Genomic DNA, 25,106 nt, shown 5'->3' on the forward strand with positions numbered 1-25,106 from the left:
GATAAAATGTTGACGTGGCGTGCATGAGGCGGCTTAGGGCGCCCACTGTGAATGTTCTAACAAGACAAGAAGTGGTGATGATCAAAGGTGGAGTTCCCGTTATCCCATAGTGTGAAATTTTGTGGACGGAGGGAGACGTAGGGATTTGGGGGCATGACGGTGCCGGTGATTTAGGGAAGAACGAGAATTCGAAGGGTGAGGTGGCAAAGGTTGAACTTGAATGTGATGTTTGGGGGATTGTGAAAAGCAAAATTTCATGGAGACGGAAAGAGGTTAAAAGACTAAGTAGGTTGTTGATTTTGTAATTCTGTTTTTCATCTCACTTTGTTGCTCAACCTATGAAATGTTGTGTTTATACTTTTACCTGAGTCCGAGTTGTATTTTTCATCTTGAAATAATTATCAGATAATATTATCATGTACGTACATAGACAAAAAGAAGCATTACTACAAATAAGTATCATTACACAAGTACTATTATCGTATAGTACTTATTAAGTGTCATTGTATATGTAATGAAACAGTTTTTCATCTATAAAGAGATAGTATAGCAATGAAACATCTCATTTCTGAAAAGAAAAAAATATGCACATTTTTTAATTGCTGTTAATGCTGTATATGGTTACTGAATATGTATAACTAAAGTGAAGAGCATGTTCAATGGGATCCGGCGCAAATCTCCCGATCCTATTAAAACTCAAATAATTACCGTGTAGTTTAGACAAAATTGGATATGAAAAACAAAGGAAGTTGAATTTCAATGTTAACAAACTATACAATTCTATTCATTCTTGATTAATGAGAATGGTTTATCTAAATTGTTGTTATGGGCTGTGAGGCATACTTATCTAACATAATTTGGCTCCTACAAGTACAATCTGGTTTCGTGTTAGTGTTTGTTAGTTATTTTTATACTACCAAACTAGAAAATGCTATGTAAATTCCCAAAAAAAACTTATTTACATCTAAACATTTGCTGATCCAGAACGGGAAATAAGGAGACGGAATTAATTTTTTACATATTTATTAGAGTCCTGGTAAATTCTGTCTGCATAAAAAAATTTAAAAACAGAAGTGCACAACAAGGTAAACACATAAAATTACAAACGGTCTCATTCTAGTATCTGATCTTTTTTTATAATGATAATTAAACGAAAAGTAACATACTGTCATTAACTGAATTTGTTATGCAGCATCACACACAATGGAACGTCGAGTACACCCCGGCAAGGGCACACCTTATGCACTCCAACACTGTGAACAAATACGCAAAAGCCAAGCAGTCCAGAAATGATTCCAACTTTGCCCCATAGAAACAAGCGGATCCATCGACTCACAGTTCCAATACCTGCAAGGCAATTCCACAACATGCCCATAACCACATGGAATCTAAAGAAATGGGGCCACCCCTTTTGCTCCCAAATCCCAAAGGGAAGCAACAAAAAGTATGCCATCAGAAACCAGCTCGAATCTCCCCAATGCCCCAAAAAAGGATAGTTAGAAACTCAAAGTCCTCTGAAAAGGATGTAATGATACGCTGTTTCAGCATACATCCATGTCTCGTGAAGGGGGATCAGATAAGGAGGCAGGCCAAAATTCTCCACCACCATTTGGCTTCTCTTCATGGGATATCAACTGGAAGGCACATCTTTGGATGCTTTTTGGGGCCAACGATTGCCGAGTTTTAGGAAAACTGGGGAAAGGTAGAAACAAACTCCCTTTTTTTTCCATGTAAGAGTGGTGATGATGTAGCAGAAAGATGCAAGTGTGATGCCTGCCAAGATACTTATATTAATTTCACAAAGAAAAAAAAGGCACTCACCTTAAGATGCTGACAATTTACTTACCATTTTGAAGTCTCCCCCGAACAGTTTTTCTAAAAAAACAAATTGGTGGGCAAGAGAGCTACAATTGCCACAAGACATGATCAAATATGCTAAGCAGTTACAATAGCCCACATGTAAAGTACTTTCCAGATACATTAGATAATTAAAAAAAATAAACAATATATCGACACTGAATGTACATAGGCATATTAAATCAGAAAACAAGATTAATTGCAACTACTTGTTCTAACCAATAAGCTTTGCAGGCAGTAGACATGTATGTGAATCAGATAAAACCGGGACCGGTACATTCTAACTGATAACAATATTAGAGTTTCCACATGTCGCTATATTGCCATCCTGCTACCATTGTAGTCTATTAAAAGATCTCAGACACAAAATCATATGATAGCAGCAACACTAATAAATTCAATCATATAATGTAGTAAGGAAGTGCCTCTACATTCTGTTCTTACTACCATAGTAGCCACTAAAAAAATAAAGTATTAACATCAGATGACACCCACATAGTAAAATTCCAAGTTCCTAACAGATAACAATCTTGGTAGCAGCCAATCAACCATTCGCAGCCAAATACTACTACCACAATACACTATACAAAAACACGACACATTGACAAAAGAATAGAAAACTTCAGAAGATAGGCCAACAGTAATTTGTTGATACATTAAGTCAGTGAGGTACAGTTTCACGTTGCCAACATGAGAAACTCGCGTTTTCCCAACCACATCACACGTCAAGTCTATGCTACCATTGCAGAATTTTGTTGCATTGGGGACGTTTACTATTCAAGATTAATGTAGTATGTTATCCTTACCACAAGGATTTCTTCAATCCTCCACATTTCAAGAGGATATAAATCAAGCAGATTAGCTCAAAATTATAGGAATTGTTTTAATCCATCCAAGTAAACAATGGATTGCCCTATGTTATCTATAAAGTAAACACCCTTTCTGTTTAAAATACAAAAAGAGTAGTACTCCTATCAGCTGTACATAGATAAGGAAAAATGTGAATTGTGAAGCATCTTAAACAGAGTGACAACAAAACAACAAACCTTTTAAAAAAATAAAATACGATGCAATCTTCAAACTCACTTTAATCAAATTGAACATACCTAAAGGTTTAATTTCTGGAAGAGAGCCTCTACAATTGAAAGACACAATTTTTCTGTGTGAAATTCTCGAATTACATGTTCTGAAATGGCATTGATCGAGTAGACTGGAAACCCCTGAATTCAGACTGAGACTCATATTCCAGCTTCAAAACATCCACCCTAATTCAACAGATAACAGTTAAATCAGACAATAATGTGTGTATCAGAAGCCGAATTTCGGAAAATCAAACCGGATAAACGAAAAAGGTTAAAATAAATAGTGGATAAGATAATAAAAATCACCATTATTACAACCTTTTAAAGGTGAGAAGGCGGCGGATTTCGCCGTTAGGGGCTGACGTGATGAGGGATTCTATTTAGCTATTCTTGTTTAAGAATTTCATTTTCTTTTTGTCTATTTTTCATTATGTAGGAGTAGTACTAATATTTTTTAATAAAACAGTAAACTATAACTCCTACTTGAACTACCTAGAAGAGGTTGAGGTTCTTGAATATACAAACATATTGCTTAATAAAGTTTATATAAGTGCTTTCATGTTCAGTCCTCTACCATAAGTGTTGTCATTTCTATATGCAATGAAGGACTTCATAAACTAAAATTCACTGATAATTCTTGCTTACCCTCCCAAAAAGCTCGACAAAGATCACATTTCTTTCCCATTAGCACGTAATTCTTCGGCCCTTGCCAAAACTCTCTCTCTCAAACAAACAAATATAACATAAGCACAATAGCAAGCAGTTAACAAGAGATAATAAGCAGTGGCGGACGCAGGATTTTGACGTTGGGGGGTCCAATCTCCTATTAACACATAGAGTATTTTTTTATGTTGATGTAACTGAAAGTTGTGACATTATTAAGATGCGAGGGAGGTGAATAATGAGATAATTAAGTTGAATAATGATGTATATATAAGCTGATTTTTTATTTTATTTTTGCATAATATTAGTTGTAGAAAAATAAAAAATTATCATAGAAAATAGCTAAAAGAAAATTTGAAATTGTCAATTATTCCAATAAAAGAATTTTGTGTGTAATGGCAGTAAGAAATATAAAAAATATCATAAAAATACTACTAGTAAAAATACAATTTAAAATATTAAAATGCCAACCAAGCTTGAAGAGAATCGAACCCTGCTTTTAAAGATTCTAGACTTGGATGTTTACCACTTGTGCTAGCAAGTGAATGCTTAAATATTATGCATAGTAAAATATATATTATTGAAATTGTTGAGGGTTCCATGGATCCTCCAGACCCCTTCTTATGTCCACCACTGATAATAAGCTAACATATATCAACTGTTGAAATTCATTTAAATTGATTTGAACATAAACTCCACAGCTGAAATTTCATTTTAGTTCAACAAAGCTAAGAATTAATATATTCAAATCAATTTCATTGGAGTTTAACAGACTCGTTCGTCCACTCTCCATCCCTCAAAACTTGGATCATCCAAATCAACATGATGATCATCATCTTCTCCATCGTTCTCAAATTCATAATCATGATTCAAGTAGTCAGCAACACTCAGAAACTAATACTCATGATTAAGTGCTCAACAACACTGAGCAGCCCTTTTAGAACTAAATTGGTAAGTGTCATAAACGAACACTGTAATGTTAGAAGTGCCATCAACATTATTCACATTTACTATAAAGCAAAATTAGAACACACACCAGAAAAGTCAAATCTCCCCTTAGAGAATACAATCAGTGAGCTCATTCACAACTGATGATAAACAAAATCAAATTCAAAGACCTAAATCTATCAGAAAACAAATCATCAAACATTCTAAATTGCAAAAGTAAATTAATCAATCAAATATGAATTTCTATAGATTGGAACAAACATGTATTAACAGGAAATTTAAAAATTGTAAGCAAATGGAATTCAGAGATAAATCAATAAATTAAAAGAGGACAACGGAAGGCGAAATAAAAATATCGGTTTATATTTCCAAGGAGGATCAAAACCATAGCATATAAAACTTCTTCCATTTCCTCCATCGGGGTCCCAACGTCATCACAAAGATTGTAGCAGTTAAATGACTAAAAAACTAATATGTCGAAAATCATGCACGAGCTAATGCATCTTCATTACAAGGCATGACTGTCAATTTTTGAAGAGTTGTTGCATTATTAATCACATACAAAGCCAATTCTCGTTCCCATGAAGAACTCAAATATCCCGTGATTTCCAAATACTTTAGAGACAATTCACATTCAGGTAGATCGTGTGTTTCTATCTCCAACGCTTTATGATCCAAAATATGCTGAAACTGCAACACAAATCATAAAATTCATCAAACGATGTAATGACCGCATCCAAATTAAAAATCGCAACTACGTACCTTTATGACAAGTTTTTCTAATGAACCACATGATTCAACCAAACCACACAAATAGCGGGAAAAAGGCCACTGATCACCAATATAATTAATATCAATAACCAACTCTAGATGTTTTATATTATTCACAAGATCAATCCAGCACGACTGAATATCCAACTGCAAATCAAAATGTCATGCATTAGTATTAAAGAAGAAAAATATGTTAGTATTCAATATATATTTTATACATACGGAAAAAGAAATTAAAGATACGTTATTACTACCTGAGAAGTTCTAAAAAAATATGAAGTTGAGAGGCGCATTAGTCGGAGTTGGTCACGTATACCAGATGATATCCCAGAAAGTAGCTCGGCAAGCATGACTTTATTATCACTTTCTTGAAAATCAAGTTTGGTAAGCTTTCGGAATGTTACTAAGTTGGACGGTACATTCCCAATGCAACAAATGGATCATCAAAGAAACAAGGTTTATTGCATCGCATATCACAATGGATTCAAGTGGAGTAATGTTTGATAACTTCAAAGACTTTGATTTTGAGTGGCCAACAATTGAGACATTTCTCAACTCCCTAGGTGATTCTATTTGTAAACATTGAAGAGAAGGGCAATTGGAGACCAAATATTCAAAGTCTTGATCCATCATTCTAATGCCACATAAATACAAATCTTGAAGGCAGTCAAGACCATTCGTATTTGGAAGTCTAAGAAACGGATCCTTATGGAGATGTTGATGGAGACCGACTAAATGAATCGATTCAGCTTTCTTTGTTATGGCAAACTCAAAACATCTCTCAAAATAGCCGCCTTTGTCACCATACATGTCCTTCGACCAAAATACTTTCCATGATCTATAAAAATTTGACATCAAGACACGATCCAACATACTCTCTTCCAAACCACACATATCCACTCTAAACATTTTTATTCGAGTGGCTCTATTTGAATTCACGACACCATCGATCATACTTAGGTAATTTGAAAATTTTGACAAACTAGTAAACGTATTTCTAAGATTAAGTTTTGGAAAATTGAGACAATTGGCATAGTAATGGACATGTCATCATCTTTTTGAAAGTATGCTAGTCGAAGTAGCTTCTTGGACGTTCAACAAAGAGATTATAGATATCAGAATATCACACGGCAAGTTGCTAATTCTATCTTCATGCACAATCTACAATATTTCAGATATTATAATTATTCTACATAATAAAAAAATTTGAAAAAGAGACTAGGCAAATGTAAGAATCTTCATGGAAAAACATACCTTGTGCACACTTGGTCGACTACGTTTCGTCATAGGTGAAAACCCTGAAGAGAAAAAACGCCGATGGAAAGGCGAAAATCCCAAAGAGAGAGTATATTATTGGATCACATTCTAGATCCCTGTATGTATTTAGTCAAGATTAAGTACTATGTATGAATAAAATTATTGGAAAAAAACGGATGAATTATAATTTGAGAAATAATTTTTTGACATCTCTATACTATAGTAATAATTTTATGTAATTAATTTATTTTTAAATCTTTTGGATAGAGATAACTCATTGACAATAACAACCAATCTTTAAAACAAACAGTCAACAAATTTAAAATATTAATTACATTACATATCTTTTTTTAATTAATTCAAAACAATGATAACATAATAATATATCAATCTACTAAATTTTGGAAATAAAAGATCATATAAGAAATTGTAGGTTGGCAGCGTTTTGTTAAGCTAGATTTTAGGAATACTTTCCTCATATATTTATGTATTTATAATTTATATAGTAATTAATTAATTTTCTTGATAATAGATGAGTTGGGATGTTCATTATTTTTTGTGGAATGTGAGTATTATTGTGGATATTCGCGTGGGAACTTTTTGCCGAATATATACCAATACTCATAATCTGATAACAGTATTAAATATTACATCATCTTAAGACAAACAGTACATGGAATATATAGGGAAAAAGTAATTGCAAGATAACGTTAAAATGAAAAATTTTAGAAAAAATTTCCCAAGGAGGTTTGGCCTAAATTCTTGTACCTAATTAATGTATGGGTGACAAGAACTGTTCAGCTATGCAAGATGAACCACATCTATTCTTTACCTAATCAGAACAATTTTCGTTAAGAATTTTGTTTTCAATGTGTTTTTTATTTATATTTTTTTTCTGGAAAGAAATCGTTCATTATAATTTATAATGCCTGATGTAGGTATATAGTTGCTTCTATCATACATTCTTTCTCTCTAATTAAGTCTATTTTCCTCGTATATATTTATTTTCTTAATTTCATTATAGAGACACATTACTAATTTACTACTACTATTTATTCTAGTTAATTAGAAGTTTCCAGGAAATTTCTCAATAGGGCCCACTGGATATTCATACAAAATTTCCAGTATATTTCCTTGACATAAAATGATTCCTTGTAGTAAAAAGGGCCAGAAACTTTTGATTTGGTGCAAGACAATTCATTATTTCAGATAAAATAGAAAACCTTTTTGACCACTCCCAATCTACCATAATTTCTACAATTTGTTCTATTTATTTACACTACTGTAGTTTTCCACATTATTGAATAGAAAAGAATATGCATTGTGGATTAAAAGATTTCTTTGAATAATGATAAAGATAAAATCTGAAGTAAGTTAGTTTTGCAATTATTTTTTAAGGAAAATCAAATGTGACTGACTTATTCCAATATATACTTGTTAGTGAGATGGAAATAATACTTCAATATATACATAAGTAGAATAGTTAAATGTTACTCCAAGCCTTCTTCACTAGTACTACTACATTATAACTAGTATATAGGAAAGCACCATGCAATTTCTTGTGAAATTTGGCCATTAATTCCGGCACACAATTTTGGGTAATAATTTCCATCTCATTCAAATAATCTATATAAGCCCTATAGTTTTGTCACAAACATTCTAAGTTTTAACTAATAAAATTAATTCACTTCATATATATCTAAAAATATTGATCAATGGCAATTGCAACCATCACCAAGCCATTCCGCAGCCGGATTTTCAAGCTCCGCCTCCGCACCAAGCCTAACATCGCCGCCGCCAACCACCAAACAAGAAGAGTTCCGGCAGGTTTTCCGGTTCCTGGACGCCGACAACGACGGAACCATCTTGGCGGCCGAGCTGACGGCCTACTTCGCCAGCATTGGCGATTCGATGTCGCCCGAGGAGGCGGAGAGGATTATCGGAGAGTTCTCGGGAGGCGGTGATATTCGGGGTTCGTTGGTGCTGCAGTTTGAGGAATTCGTGAGGGTGATGGAGCTGCGGGAGGGCGTGGACGGCGCGGACGTTCTCCGGCGGGCTTCCGAGGAGAAGGGCTGCGGTTGTATCACGGCGGAGGGGCTGAGGCAGGTGCTCCGCCGCCTCGGCGATGTGAAATCGGTGGGGGAATGCAAGGCCATGATTGGGGTGTATGATCTTGATGGCAATGGGGTGCTTGATTTCGATGAATTTTCTAAGATGATGAGTTATTGATCGGTCGTATAGGCTCGAGTTGGACAACCAATTGCTTCGATTTGAATAACCGGAGAAAGCTTTATGTATATACGAAAAGATATCGACCAATCAAAACGATTCGATTTATGTCACGATAGAAAGATAGCGGTCTAGTCAGTGTGTCTATCTACGTCATGATTAAAAATTTAGAAAACATATTACGCTCTAAAACAAAGGATTGAAACAGTGTTTTTTCTTGATTTGATACACTTGTGGAGCTTATAATTATTGTGAGAACATAAACATATCTCCTTCCGCATCGCAATTTCTTAGCCAAAATACATAATAAATTATTTTTCGAATCTTGATACGCATATCAAAACTTTTGGAGCGATTGTATATTTTTCATATGAATTAACTCTCTCTCTCTCTATCTTTTGTCCACGAAAAATAATTTTATCTTTCCATAGTTGTTCGTTCATAAAAATTAGTCTTATACTCATAAGAGAAAGTTACTCTACTTATCCACTTTTTTTTTAGCATATTTTATCAATTATCCATTAAAACTTGTAATGCCCACCATTGAGACCATTTTTAGTGAACATAGCCCAACATTCACAAAAAATAGTCTAATTGATGGACGGCACAAGTGTGAATGCAAAAATTGATAAAATATGCAAACTAAATAAATAAAGTGGGAGAAAGAATGAGAAAATGTAAATGAATAATTGATTTAGAATAACTTTTATTTTTAGTATGAGACTATTCCGTTATGAATGAAAGGAGTATTATTGAATGTAAAAGATAAAAACATAAAAATATTAAATGCTCGAAAACACTCAACTCTTAAACTTAAATCCAGATTTTTTTCAATTGAATGACACGAAAATTACACATAAAAATGATGGTAAATAAATTATTTTATTAGCATATATTGAATGAATCTTCAACTAATTTAGTGCACATACAAAGCATAAAATTCTAAAATCCCGAAATCTGAAATTTATTATTATCTGTGATAAATCATGTACGTGTGAAATGAAACCTATACAAAAAAACTATACAATAGAATGATCACGAATGATTACTAAGACCTATTCTAAAAACTCCTGTGCAAATAAATGAAGAAAAAAAACTAAACTAAAATCTCACAAAATCAATCATAAAAATGATAATAAAATCCATTATTTAGTGAGGAAATTTTCCAGTCTTTCGAATATAATCGAGTGTGCGCTGCAGCCCAAACTTGGTGACCGCTTTGTGGCCAGCTCGAAAACCATTTCCATACACCTCAGAAGGATCTGATTCGATCTGATATTTGAAGCACTTGCTAAGCTTCTTGTCGAACCGAGAAGTCTTTGATCCTGACGAATGTGAGGTTGATGCATGGTTGTTATCAGACATCGATAGGATCTGAGACTCCAGCCACATGCTCGCAATGACCTGACATATACCCTCTTCCACGTCTTGTCTCACACCTCGAAAACCTGGACAAGATTACCATTATCAGCACATGAAGAACGAGTGAGGCAACGACATGGACAAAGAGACACACGTTGTGCAAAGAGCACCGGGAGAAGACTTCAACAAGCATCAGTGATTCTTTGCTAATAGTTATCTAAGCAAGCCTTCCTTTTTTCACAAGTGATACAAAAACCTCATCTCGCTTAATGGTTACTTTAGTGTTTAGATCACCGAACCAATTTATTTAAAGAAAGCTAAGGGAAGGCAAAAAAAATGTCAGAGTGATAATTTTTAGGCAGAATCTTTTCGTGGCATGCAAAACCGGGATCTGGACGCACATAGGTTAGACTTTATATGGCAGAATGTTCTATTGGAGATAAATATTGTGGATGAAATGGCGATTGTACAAATGAAGTTTGGCGAGAGAGAGAGCACCATTAAGTCGCAACCATAAATGCATCATCTCATGCGCCAATATCAATCCAGTCAGCAACCTGCAGGCATGAGGAAATCTGGGAAAATGAAATCGAAACCAAAATGGAACGTCTGATCAGTCGCTAATAGGAAAAAAAAGTTAAAAGTACCTTGGAAGACCATATAGAATGAGGATTGCTGTCACTTCACAATGGTTGTGCGGCTCTGTTATCATGTCCACGACTCGATTTCCAGCTCTCATCCTTGGCCGCTATAATCCAAATGGGGAATAAGGGTTCTGGGAAAAGGCAAGATCTGAAAAATGATCAAAGAATCCCTTACACTGGTGATTGTCGGTTCCTTGGTGACACAAGCACCCCGAGTTTCAGGCATGTGATAATGACCCTGGAAAAAAAGACAGAAAACTCATATAAACTTAGTAGATGAAACCTATAACAGAGAGTAGGTGACCCTGAATATATGATGTTTCGTATCTTACATGCTGCTCTGCTCCCATGGCTTGATTCAGTGCCTGCTTCTCAACCAAGTAAATGGGAACTTTCTGCGTCAATTTCATGTTTAATCCTTTGAAGAACTCATGTATATCGTAGAAAAGGGGCTGGCATTGGTGAATGTCCATAATTGCTGAGTCCAGGCACTCTAAGCAGAGTTTTCGGCCGTCGTTAAGGGCAGCATATATTTCCTCCGCTGACTGCAACAAGCAAAAGACCCAAAGTAATGATTAGCTACAAGTTTAAATGAATCACATTAGATCTTATGGTGGCAGCGAGTGGTTGGTTTGCATAGATTTAGAGGGTGTTTGGCTAAGGTCATTTTAGAGAGTTTATAAGCTCCAACAGCCTATAAGATGTTTCAAGAGTTTACAAAATCTAATGTCTTAAGAGCTTATATGTTGTCAGAGTATTTGGATGATTAAGCGAGGTAAAATCTTCATTAGAGAGAAAAAAAAATGAAGAAAGATGAAATTGAAAGGGTGTACAAGTTAGAAATAACAAACCATAGTATGGTAATCTTTGCATATTGATTGTTGTTTATAAAATTATGAAAAAACAAGTTGGGGTGAGGAGCAGAGCAGGGATCTTCATTAGCTGGTTTAAGGAGCTTATGATCGAAGAAACACTTTCTTAGTGTCGATACTTACCTCCTTTCGTTCACAACTACAGCATCTAGGAGTGCCATCATCCTCATGCCTAGGACAGTACTTCTGGGACCAGAAAGGATGCACCTTATATTCAATAAGACCAGCTGCGTTTGTCGGAATCTGTGTACATGAAAGTGATAAACGATATAAACAAAAATACGAAATCATATAACCTTACAAATTTGATTTTTTTAAATAGTCTACAGTTCTTTTGACATAGAGATGCATTGATAAAAACAGTCTAAACTTATATTTAAACAATCAGAATCAAAATGAACCGTTCAAAAATCCCTCTCACGGAATAGTTAACCGAACCATGCTGACCTCTACCATCTACGACCTAACCAAGTGCAAAATGTTGCCTGTCGCATTCGCGTAATAGTGCTCTATCACTCCTTTTTCGTGAAGATATAAACAACTTAACCAAGCCTAATTTAGCAAGTTGCTCACTAGCACTAATAATTCTATGATGTTAATACCTAAAAAAAGAAACTGTGATGTTAGAGATCATGACTGCATTAAAATTGTCAATCTTTCAGGTGAATTTAATTTCTCTCCCACCTAGATTGTTCTATTTATGCCTAAATACATTCTATAGAATTATAGCATCTTAGAGAACTCCGTCACAGCCGGTCTTCGTCGGCCAGTTATGAACATCCTCGTCCACCAGAAAGGTATTCTTCATAATTCTAAAAGCTAGAACATCTTTTCAATGGTGACATCAAAAAGGTATCCAAAAATTACAACTTAACAACCATAGACAGTATAACCATAATATATGCATTCGGTGATCTTTCTCGTTCCTACAGTCGCAACCATATCACCTATCACTTTCTAAGCAAACTGCAAAGCTCATTGGAAAGCAACTTTGTTTAGCAGCACCAAACACGTCATCAAAGTATATGTAGATTGTGTGATAATAATAAGGAAAAGAACTTTTGCTCAAGCATTTTCAGACGGAATGAATATGATATTGCTTGGGTTGAGATACTTACGAAGTGTCTGCAGACATCACATTTTGGATGATGAGACTCCTTGTAGCAAGTTTTATGATAATGATAGCTACCAGACACGAAAAACTGTCAATAAAGACACGAACCTGGATTATATAATTCATCATGTGAATTCTGGTCATATTAAATGTGGCGCAATTGCAAATGCAATATTTTGATATTACAATCATCAAGATTGCTCTAAATTAACAAGTTCTACAAAATTGACCAATATGCATGAATGTGAATGTTTAGTTTATAACGACTAGTAAGCCTACTACACATACGAAGCTCTCTATCAAATGATAATAGATGAAAATAAGATGGACATATCATATTCTTTATACCTCGTAATCAGATAACGGTTGGTTACATACACGGCATCTAAAACATTGTGGGTGCCATAGGGCATCCCTGCAACTCACATATCCTCCATGGCCAATCTCCATATTACAGCCAGCACAGATCCTATCACAGAAAAGACAAGATAGGAAGACTACATTAGAAGCTAGACAAAAAATTATGAAAATGAAGTCAGTGTTATACACATAAAATCTGCATCTAATGATTACATTGGAAGTAGAGGTAAATTTTGAAGCCATGCTAAAACGAAAAGGAATGTTTAGAAGATGATGTCTAGAGCTTATGGGGCTCTTGAGTGACAAATTTTCTCTCCGAGTGAGAAAGCATATCAGCTTCCTTCAATTTTATGGTAGTCTTAAAGTACCCACAAATCATAGTCTGGAAAACAACAAGAAGCTCAAAAGAATTTGCCACTCAGAAATCTCCTTGAGCTAAAAGCAAATCAAACATATTATGGTAATGCATATGCTTCTGGAAACTGCATATTAACATAAAGATCCAAATTGGTTCCTAGTTCCTCGGAGAAAGTTTTAGTTAAATTCTCACATGTTTATATAAATCTGATAATCATAATTGTCACATTATGTCAAGACTCCACATGTACCTTAAGCTTGTGTAATAAGGGATTGTTACAGGTTGGTAAAAGTTATCGTTTCCATATCCATATTCGACTCCAGTTCCATATCCATATCCATTTCCAGTATCATTTCTACTCCATGACTCCAGTTGAGAATCTATAACCAAACTCTCACGAAGGGCCCTCGCCAATTGTTCACTGTCATCCAGTTGTGGCTCTTTCTCTGTACCACATCAGGAACACCAAAAATTATGCATGCATTAATAAACTGTTACTGGAAACATGAAAATAGACCGTAAGCTATATCCAGCAAAGCAAGTCCCTTTAAAATATCAATCGATTGTCATTGAAATCTTACACAGGAGGATGATAATAGATAAATTTTAGAAAAGTCTTCAAGGAAACCTTACCAGCTGTAGATTTTCCTTTTAGGTCATCTTCTGAAAGCGATAATGCAACAGCATGGTCTATATCTTCGGTTTCTCTCCATGAATTCTGAACCAATGTACAGCCAGAGAAAACAGAACTGAGAAGTTAAGAACATGAACTTTATCCCCTCAATCTATGTTCAATCAAAATTGAACTTCAATAAGAGCTGATCTAATCTGGCAGACCATAAAATTCAAATCACATAAATCTAAGGTATGAAAAAGCAATCTTAGACTTGAAAAGGAGACTGAACATTAGTTGCATAGCTTTGACGCTGTTCTATCCATTGGGAGATTGACACTATGTTTACGACCCCACATTCTTTCCTGCCCTTGTTTATGGGTGATTAAGCCAAGATCAGTTGAAGTGAGGCCAGTTACAATACGAGAACAGGTAGTTTCATAATAATAGGAGATAAGGATCTGACATTGATAAATAGAAAAAAAGCATACGAATATTGATAGAGTTTCTTGCAAAACCAATACGCCCATGTTAAGTTCAGATTGATTACTGCCGCAACACAATTTTAATACCTCTACTCTTGAACAGTTGAACTCGATCTAACATTCCAAACATTTAATGATTGGAGTAATTTAATGCTATGAGACAGTCCTATGAGGAAGAAGAGAAAATAAAATAAAATGAAAGTAACAAATTTACTTACCAATGAAGCCGATTGAGGAGTCTCTGCAGTATCCGCTCCATATCTCCAATCAGAATGCCCTTCCAAAACTTTATGGTCCGAACACTTGAGGATTTTGCGAAGCCAGCCCATTAGATAAATTAACCAGAGGACAGCCAACGAAGTCTCTACCTGAGACACACTATTTAGTTAAGGAGCAGAAGGATTGAGTAAACAGAGGAAGAAAGAATCGGAAGTCTCGGTTCATGGGTGAAGCAAATACCTTAACTGGATAAACAAGAAACTAGAAAACATTTTGAGTTGTGCACCACATTATGTATTTCTATGGAATCAAAATTAGATTACCTCAACTGAAATTGACCAGAAAATTCTTCAAAGCAATGAATGCTTGCATAATGAAACCCAAAAAGATCTCAATCCATTCCAGAAACAGTTTACACAGGCACAACACATTCCATAGAGCAACAGCTTGATATTTAAGCCAAAATGAATCACACAAAACGTGGCAAAATCTATAACTCAACAAATTCAAATTGAATTGCAGTTTGAAACATTAAATGACAAAATGCAGACACCAATTGCAAACCAATAAACATAATTACGATACTCACTAAACACCAATTGCTTCAACAATCAAATGGCACGGATTGCATGAATATCCAGCTCAATTTCCACACATAAATTGAAAGAGATTTCAGAGTTATCGTTTGATCAGATCATCAACAAAAAAGGTAAATATTTGACTAGTAGCTGACCTGAAAATAGACCTCATTAACTCCACAGCAATGGCTGATGCAGAAATATCACAAATTCTCTTAAAAAATCTGAGCGTGCCCTTTTGGTGCATTTAGTCCTCAAAGAATCTTTGCGGAAGAAAGAATACTTTTTTTGCAAGATGTAAATCAATCAAGAATCTTTAGGTTCTCAGGGACAAAAATAAAAAAATAAAAATATAATCTTGATGATTAAGAAATAGAATAGCTCAATGATAAGATGAATGAATGCTCCAGGCGTTTCTTCTCTTCGTCTTCCTCTTTATAGTTGGTCAATCAAAAAATCAAACAAATTGCGTGGCAAAAACTTGTTTGCACTGTGTGAATATGGCTGCAATTTTCAAAGTCAAACTATGACAAAGAGTATTAGCTTTATAATTAATAGATTGAGTATCTTTTACATATCGCAAGATAATTAAGTTAAGAGTAATAAATAGGTAAAAAAAAAATTCCTAAATGTTTTTAGATTTATCATAATCTTGATGAGAGAGCAATTTTTTAATTTGATTCTTCAAATTATGATTAAATATGTCGTCAAATTTTATTTTCATTATACATTGATGACATGACCCTTCACATAAAAGAAACAAATTCACCGAAGATTTGATCTAATTAATTGCCGATTTGTCATGCTATCATTTTAAATTAAAAATTATCAATGTTATATATGCTTCTATTTTTTTGAGCTTGGAATTTCATCCCTTCAAATATTATCCATACATTTATTTTAGGTGTAATTACTAATTATGGACGTCAATAATGTACCAATCCAGCAGGTTTTGGACCAACTCTACTTAGATTGCGGATTAATTAATTGCAGGCTAATCAAATTGCTATTTTTATTGGGGAGTAAATATTCAAACCAAACTCTAAAAAAAATCAGGTTTTGAGATGGCCTAACGAGCTAATCGAACTGCTATAAATAAAATTAATATGTTCTAAATACATAAGGATGAAAATAGTCCAATTAATAAATGTAAAATATTTAAATATAATAATTTTTAGATACGTGCTTCATGAACTCAAAATTAATAAATACTCTGAAAATAAACACATGTATTTCAAGAAATTTTAAAGCAAGTTATTAAAATTATAATACTCAATTTATTATAGTGAGTTCGGATTTTTTTTTAATTAATTGATTGCTATTTTTAAAAATTATTTATATTATAAAAATCATCAATATAGTGTTGCATCTAGATCAACCCATCGAATTTCGAACTAATCGGGTGTGGGATAATAAGGTTGTAATTTTATTGTGCTATAAATTTCTAACTATAATCCTTTATTTAGTGAGCCTATTCGGGTGAGTCCATGAGTTTTGGATTAATCTGATTACTATAATTTTATTAGGCTAGATGTCTCCGGTTCTAACTCCCTAAATTCAGCGCGCAGAGCTAGTTCACAGATTGTGAACTGGACTAACACCCCTAAATATAATGTAGTGTTTGACTGTAAAGTCAGACAAGTGTATTTAATGTAAATAAATTAATGTAACAATAAAAAAAAATTATACTTCCTCCGTTCTATCATAAGCGAGTCATTTTCCTTTTCTAGGATATCCAACCATAAATGAGTCATTTTACCTTTAAGTAAAAAATCGTCTCTCTTGCTTTATTTTTCTACATATTTTATCCTTTTCACTCATCTATTTTTCACCTCCCATAATTTACTTTCTTCACTTTTAACTTTTAAAATATTAATTTATTAAATCACGTGTTCAAAAGAAATGAGTCGCTTATAACTGAACGGAGGGAGTATATAAGATAGTTCTACGTCATAAAAATGTGGATGAGCAATATTTTGATGGACCTACTAAAATAAAATAAAATAAAATAAAAAAGCAATGATAAAGGAATAGAAAATGTATTAAGTATAGTTGTATAAAAGATTTTTCTTAAACTATAGCACGAACATCATTGTCACGGTGATCTCTCAGCTCAAATTTAAAAATTCAAACTAAAGAGTTACTACTACGTAATCAAAATTCACCCTATAATTAAGAATAACCCTATATTTAAAATAACACACGGTGACATAGAGAAAATGAAAAACTAGAGAGGATAAGAAAAAAGAAAAAGAAAAAAAAAAGTAAAATATGCAACATTCTTTTGAACTTTTCAACTATCGTCTTGTTCTCTTCTTTAATCCAAACTGCAAAATCTTCATCATGGTTTGCTTTGAGATCTGAAACTGTAGTGCTATGAACTTTTGACAATAAGATAATTTAGTTCTACAGTGTTGAAATGCCATTTATGATTTGGCATAGTGCAGGGACGGATCTAATGTTCTACTACAAGGGGCAAATGCCCCACCTCAAAAAAAAATTTATATGCTATTTTATCATTAATTTCTAGTTTTTTTTGAAATATCCTTTCATATGCCCCTTCTTAAATTCTTAAAATATATTTATATAGATTCTTGCCCCACCTATCAATGACGGACACAGGATACAAAGCTCGTGGGGTCGAACAGAGTAAAAATTAATACTTATATAATATTTTTAAAACTACTTTTTTAAATAATAATATTAAATATTTTTATATAATAAATTATGTTAAGAAAATTTATTAAACTATTTTGTATCGACTGAAATTTTATAAAATTATATTACTTAGTAATTAACAAAATAAGAAGAAACTTATAATATTATGGGATGCCTTAAATTAGATTTCCGCGAAATGAATACAATGATTTAGAATATTAAAAAAAAACTCATTTATGGAAGCTCAAATCCCCAACGCCTAAATCTCAAAATACTAAATCACACTTTTATAAAGTAGTATATTTTATTTTTATAATAAAATAAATTAATACAATATAAAATTTATTTTTTTATTTATAATTAAAGGAAAATATAACTCCTATTACTAGATAGACAAGATGTTAAAAATGGACTCCCAATGCTGAATAGAGGTTGTACAAAATTATACTACTAGTTTTTACTTCTATCTTTTGACTTAAATATTTATTTTTAAATTTTGTATTTAAATATTTTTGTAAAATAATCATGTGACAAGTTATCAACAATTTTTTAAAATCAATAATTTAGAAGTGAATTATCGTTGAAAATAGAAATTATAATCATAAAATAATATTAATAGTAGTAGTAACTAACCTAAATAAGGCCACTAAGTTAAAATTAGACAGCCCATTAAGTTAAAAAACAAGAGTTGAAACATTAAGAAACGTTATCTTCCTCGTCAAAACTGTCTGCGGCTCTCTTCCTCCCCCTTTCCTCTCTCCTCTTTTCTTCCGACTGATTCTCCTCCATCTCTTTTTATTTTTCGGCAATGGGCAATTGATTCGAGTGCCCTGGTGGGGATCTGCCTCACTGGGTCAAGGCAGGGCTGCATGGGGTCGGAGGTCCATGAAATGAAGATTCCGGCACCTCTCGACGGACTCCGGTGGGGTCGGTCGACCCCACCCGACCCCACCTTGGTCCGTCATTGCCACCTATATAGAATTTTTAGATCCGTCCCTGGCATAGTGTATAAGTAAAGATAGAAGGTAAACTAAGGTATTATTGGTTTTTTCGTGAAAATGGGCAATGAATGAATTAATACTCACATAAGCAAACATCGATTAACTATATCTTTACATTCAACAAATCACATTTTCTCTGGTGTTGATAAAGCAAAAGTCTTGCATTTTGCAAAGTCTTATCCATATGATTTTCTTCAATAATTGAGATAATGACTTTAGATAACCGACCTCAGAATTATTTTGTGGACGTGCATTATAGTGAAGATGTCGTCATTTTAAAAGAGATGCAAGCTTAGTAGACTTGCACTTGTTTCACAAATATCATAAACTCATTTCTCAAACATCATAAACTTATATCGACAATCAAAGTAAAAATAATTGACAACCAAATAATTACCCGATTTTCAGCCCGTTAGAAATGACTACAATGAAACGGAAAAATTGGTAGTGGCAGACAAAAAGTGCAGCATGCTGCTGTATTCAAGTATATAATAAATATTGTTTCAAAAATATTAGGCGGCCAAATACAAAGAGATTAATTAAGTACTCCATACAGTCTACACTGTAATAATAAGGGCTCGTTTGCTAAGAAATATGAGATATAAGAAAATTTGGAAAGTAAGATAAGAAATGCGGGTTTCGTATCAAAATAAGTTCATATGAGAGTTTTTTTGTTATTGTTTGATAGACAAGAAATGAGGTAGAAATGCTACCCGGCCAAATTTATGAGATACATATTCTTATATTTTGAGGAAAAAATTGCGAGCTTAGATGAGTGATAATACATACTTACATGATAGGTTAACCATGATACTAATAAATACTTAGAATAATCATATAAGTATCTATGTCTAAGCATTACCAACTTATCAAATGACTCATAATAAAATAAGATAATGGAGTGACATGAGAACATGTTAGACAATTCAAACTAAAAAATAGCCCACAACAATGTTTAAAGAAAATTAAAATCACTATATAAATTTTATAAACTACTCATTATTTATATCACCAATTAATTTTAGGATAAAACCTATAAATTGCTATCAGAATAAAAACCACCATCTATTTCTATCAGAATAAAAAGACCATCATATTTTTAATGTTCTAGAATTTAAATCGTCATTCCAATTACTATTGACATGTACTAGGTATAATTAGTTCCATCACTTACTTTATTTGTTAAACATAAATTTGATTTAGTAATGTAGTACTCCGTCTGTTCAACTCCAGATGTCTATATTCTTGAGTGACACGAGTTTTATGAGAAATTGTTAGGTGGAGTAGAAAGAAATTGTAGAGAAAAAAAAGTATTGAATATTTTAATAAAGAAAGAGTATAAATAAATTTATTTTTAAATATAAAAAGTGAACATTTTGAATGAGGCGAACTAAAAAGAAAATGTAAAACTCTTGAGGGTGACGAAAGGAGTACTAAAATTTCAATAATTTCAGTCTCTTGAGACTAAAAATGGCTTTCCTCTTGATGTCTTCAACAATTTGTGGAGTAAAATGGGCCTTCTAACACTTGTTGGCAAAGGACCCAAAACAACAAAATAATTTAAAGCCCAACTTTTGCTCTTCCATGTGATATACCCAACCCAAGCCCCAAGCCCCAAGCCCAAAAGTATTAAGAAAAAAAATAGAATTCATTCAATTCGAAATTGTTAGAGCACTATTTAATTTAATAAAACTCGAACCACATAACACACATATATATTAGGAGAGATTTGAGAAAGCAAAAATTATTTGAACACAAAAATCTACGGTACATATGCATCTACTTCCTTACTTATTAATGCATACACCTGTGTAATTCATGTAAAGTTGATTGTAATAAAAAATCCGTTTTTGTATCCTTGTATTTGCTTTGTTCGAAGTTAATAAACAAAAACATGATGACATTGCAATAAAAATGCTGTTATTTCCATAAATATAATGCCAAATACGTTGCCTTCCAATGTATCAGCTACAAATTAAATGCAATCTATGACCTTTATAAAAACTGGAGATATTTATTTGCGCCAAGAGACAATTTATATATGTACATCGACTAGAATTTAATAATTTACATTTGAAACTGGTTGAGTTCACACCGGAGACAAGAAATTTTTTTAGTTTACTCTTGTTATTGAGATTTACTTTAAAAATTGATTGATATCTTGGACAAAACTGTTATTCATAATACTAGTGATCCTGGAACGAGTCTTCAGAATTTGAACTAAATTAATAGATGATACAATCCGATAGTTAGTATAGCAACTTTATATTATATTGGTATGACTAAAGTTTATATTTACCTACTGTAAATTGTATTCAATCATATAAATGAGAAAAGTCCGTATGTACTCTACCATAATAACTTCTACAGTAAAACTGTAAAAGTATGTATAATTATTCGATAAAATAATAAATAAATTCTGTGAAAGAATAACTCTCCAGTCTCCGATCCCAGACCTGGTCCAAATCAAAATTAACACCATCAACTTCAATATGATGCATAAAAATAATATTTTTTTTACATACAAACCACATGATCAAATGCATCATCATTGGACCTACTATAGTAACAAAAAGAATGGGGACTCATGTTTCTATTAAATATGATCATCTGCGCCAATAAACTCTTGGTCTTTCTTTATTAATGTTTTAATAAATTATAGTACTGCTACATTACTACATTTATATTGTTTGCGAAAGCTACCCTCAACTTGTAACGAATTCTCGAAACTCTTTTACTATTTATTAATAATTTAATTTATTTTTTATTTATTCCATCTCTGCAAAATAGAACTGAATCCCTGATTTCCTACTTCCTCTCTTTGTTAAACAATATATACCTCCGGTGCTCCACCTTGCCTTTGTATTTGTCTCTCTCGCTTTGTTTTTCCGTTTCTACCTCTCATTATCTGCCACAACTTATTGCCGGTCGAATATATTAAAAATCTTTTAAATTTTGTCCTAGTACATTGATTTAGTAATGATCGCGTCTTATCTATATAAGTATAGAAAATCCCCCATCTTATGAGCCATATTAAGGGAGTAAGCGACCTATTTCTAATATGGTATCAAAAGTCTACCCAAATCATTATAGATCTATTTATCTCTTACTATCTTGTCTTGCCTACCCTACGTGTGGATGTCTGATGTTCATTCCGGCCCACACGTGCGGCGGCGTATTAAAAATCTGACCCATCCTCCTTATGACTCATCTTAAAGGGGTGGTTGACTCATTTCTAATAGATACATTGACGATAATGTTACGTCACCCATCCTTTAATTATTCCTCTCTCATTACCCGTGTATGATACTTCTAGGAATTTTCTTGTTGGTCATCACCCATCTATGGCTTATCGCATACCGCTACTACTGCTAACGCTGCATCTACTACTCCCACAAATTCTCTTATTGGTCATTATCCATCTACTATAATCTGGCGCAGACCGCTACTGCTAACGCCACATCTACTCCTCCCATGAATTTTCTTCTTGGACCCAACGTCAAAATCTTGGCTCCGCCACTATACCGGGGTAGGCAGTATTTAAATTCAAATTTTTTGTATGTATGTATGTAACACTATGATGAGTATATTGGGCATATTTAATAAATTGATTTGATTCAAGTTGATGAAAGAAACGTATATAATGATAATGGTGGTTGTCAACATCAAAAACAGCTGCTCATAGTTTTGGTAGTCCCCCACTGGAAAACGGGACATTCATATTTATTTAAGAGCTACCAAAGACTATTCCCTCTTTTCTTGGTTCCAAATAAGTACCCATTAATCACATTTTTCCATTTCAACAACAAATTTTTTTGTGGTCCCATTCATTTCTATCTTCATCGTCTTATTACTATCTATCATGTTGCTTCACAACTTGTGCCACATATTTTTTTTTTGGGTACTCCTCTCATTTTTAGTGTGAACAAAAGCTCACCTAATTCGATCGTAATATTCGATTTTCTTTCTTGTTAATTAGTAATTAGAATATGATAATTATAGAAATAGGGAGTACTCCATCGGATAAAATATTTGATTCCATGGAAACACTTTTTTGCTAATAAGTAGTACTTCGAATAATTTGATGCATTTTTTTCAATTTATTCATATCTTGTGAAAGGTGAGTTTTTACTCTTACACAGTTACACAAATGAGATTATTGTGTAGGGTTATTCCATGGGTGTATTTTGAATGCATATTTATTATAAGCACCTTCATGTGTAATTCACATTGGTGTTTTTTTTTTCGTTTTTATTTTTTCTATTCCCCTTATACTTCGAAATATAATCATGAAAATGAACTCACAAATATTTGAGAGTTCATAAAAAAAATAAGTAAAATAGTTTCATATATTATATGAAACTATTTTACTTATTTTTTTGTCCGCCACTTAAAATTATAAAAGGGAAATAAATAAATGTATAATGACTTGATAAATTTGATGACTCCTGTCATAAATTTTTAGTGTGATACATATGCTCGATCCTTTTTTATCCATACATGCATGCAGCTGTGGGTATGGATTAATTCCATTGACAAAAAAAAAGTTATACTAGTACTCTTCTTCTAATTTTGATGATTGTAGCATTTCATACTTTTTGTAATGTATTTTTGTTTTCACAATAAATTGGTCCGAAACTTGAATGCGTTGGCTGAATTTGCAACTCTATACGAAGACATATATAGAAAAACATTTTGTTAGTATGGTCTATTTCTTTTTTTAACATCTTTCTCCTTTTTTATGTGCAATTGAGAAAAAACCATTATATAAATTACGGTTAATCATGAATTACCACTTTGATTTTATCTTGGAAAAAAAAATCAATTTTCATTTTCTTATTAACTTTTTCAAAAGTTTGATTCATGTCTCACTTTACACATTCCAACATTAGAATGATGACTCGGCGGTAGATTATCTTAATGACATTGTTTACATTATTTTGTGAAAAGGAAAAATACTACTACTACATCTCACATTTTTGAAATTGCACTTAAAGTAACTAACATTTGATTAATTTTTTACTTTTTAAATTTTACGAGCGATCTTTGTATAGTCAAACTCTCTATATATATATATATATTTTTAACTAACGTAGGCAGACCCTGAAAATAAAAATAAACTCACTAAAGTAAGCCGTCTTTCTTTCAAATCCCCTCTCTATTTCCTGTGCGTCTCATTTGTCACCTCTGATCCCAATGCCATGAGAAACTGCCATACGGTGACAGAGTCATCGTTGTCGCGGCTCTATTGCCACCACACCATGACACTGTTGAGGCACCAATAGCAGGTCCGGTCTAATTCCCCATCCCCTCCCTTCCTCTCTCTTGCTTTGGCCAACAACATTAATTAAATAAACATTGATACCGCTACCACTTGTTCGAAATTTTTTTGTTCTCCGTCTTGTAATATTTTCTCTTTTCTAGATATTGCCAACATAATATTCAAACATTGAGTAAATGTTTTGAGATTTGATTCCAATTAATGGAGTGACGGGAGTTGCAAGCCCTTGTCTATAAAAAGAAGTTCAAATGCGTTCGATTATAGAATACTTTAAAGAAAAAATATTAAGTTTTCAAAAATCATTTTATAAGATGTGACATTAATTAAGAATTTTGAAAATTTGGATTAACGAGAAAACCAAAGTTGGAGATATTTTCCAATAAAATACTCGAAATTGGCATACTAATCAGTAATCAGAATGAACGTCTATAACCAATCTACTTCTCATTGATGAGATCTACAGTATATTAGTAAGTACAACTATACAATAAGCTAGAGCTAGGGACAAAATGCCATATAAATTCACTATAGTTTGAAAGAACTTAGAAATTATGTTGTGTCTCCAACTGCAATATATCAACAAACTGTAGAAACAATATGTTTTTAAAGCAATCTCTTTCAGTCGGACCAATCAACATCTCTTAAAGTTTCAACCATGTTGGTTGTACCATATATAATCATCACTCATGTTTACTACATTGTACTGTCCTATATTGAACTTGTAATCATAAAAAAGACAATATTTTTCCTTTCT

At 33.0% G+C, this 25,106-nt stretch overlaps 1 protein-coding gene and 1 pseudogene across 2 annotated transcripts; one reads left to right on the top strand and one right to left on the bottom strand.

The window, feature by feature from the left end:
• The first annotated feature begins 8,279 nt into the window (after positions 1–8,279).
• Positions 8,280–8,949, top strand: LOC125198808 (annotated as a pseudogene).
• Positions 8,950–9,747: 798 nt separating this feature from the next.
• Positions 9,748–15,826, bottom strand: LOC125198811 (protein DA1-like). 2 transcript variants are annotated; one of them, XM_048097076.1, is made up of 12 exons: positions 15,568–15,826; positions 14,834–14,983; positions 14,151–14,235; positions 13,768–13,963; positions 13,148–13,268; positions 12,804–12,887; positions 11,809–11,928; positions 11,146–11,358; positions 10,989–11,051; positions 10,817–10,917; positions 10,668–10,726; positions 9,748–10,255 (listed from the first exon to the last, which is right to left on the bottom strand). In XM_048097076.1, the coding sequence occupies exons 2-12, from the start codon at positions 14,942–14,944 to the stop codon at positions 9,957–9,959; spliced, it is 1,452 nt and encodes a 483-aa protein (XP_047953033.1). In that variant the 5' UTR covers positions 14,945–14,983; positions 15,568–15,826; the 3' UTR covers positions 9,748–9,956. The 2 variants fall into 2 exon arrangements, with proteins under 2 accessions (XP_047953033.1, XP_047953034.1); XM_048097077.1 differs by lacking the exon at positions 15,568–15,826 and adding an exon at positions 15,424–15,446.
• Positions 15,827–25,106: the final 9,280 nt, after the last annotated feature.

The sequence above is a fragment of the Salvia hispanica genome, unplaced genomic scaffold (genome assembly GCF_023119035.1).
Source record: "Salvia hispanica cultivar TCC Black 2014 unplaced genomic scaffold, UniMelb_Shisp_WGS_1.0 HiC_scaffold_284, whole genome shotgun sequence".
In the NCBI taxonomy this organism is placed as follows: domain Eukaryota; kingdom Viridiplantae; phylum Streptophyta; class Magnoliopsida; order Lamiales; family Lamiaceae; genus Salvia; species Salvia hispanica.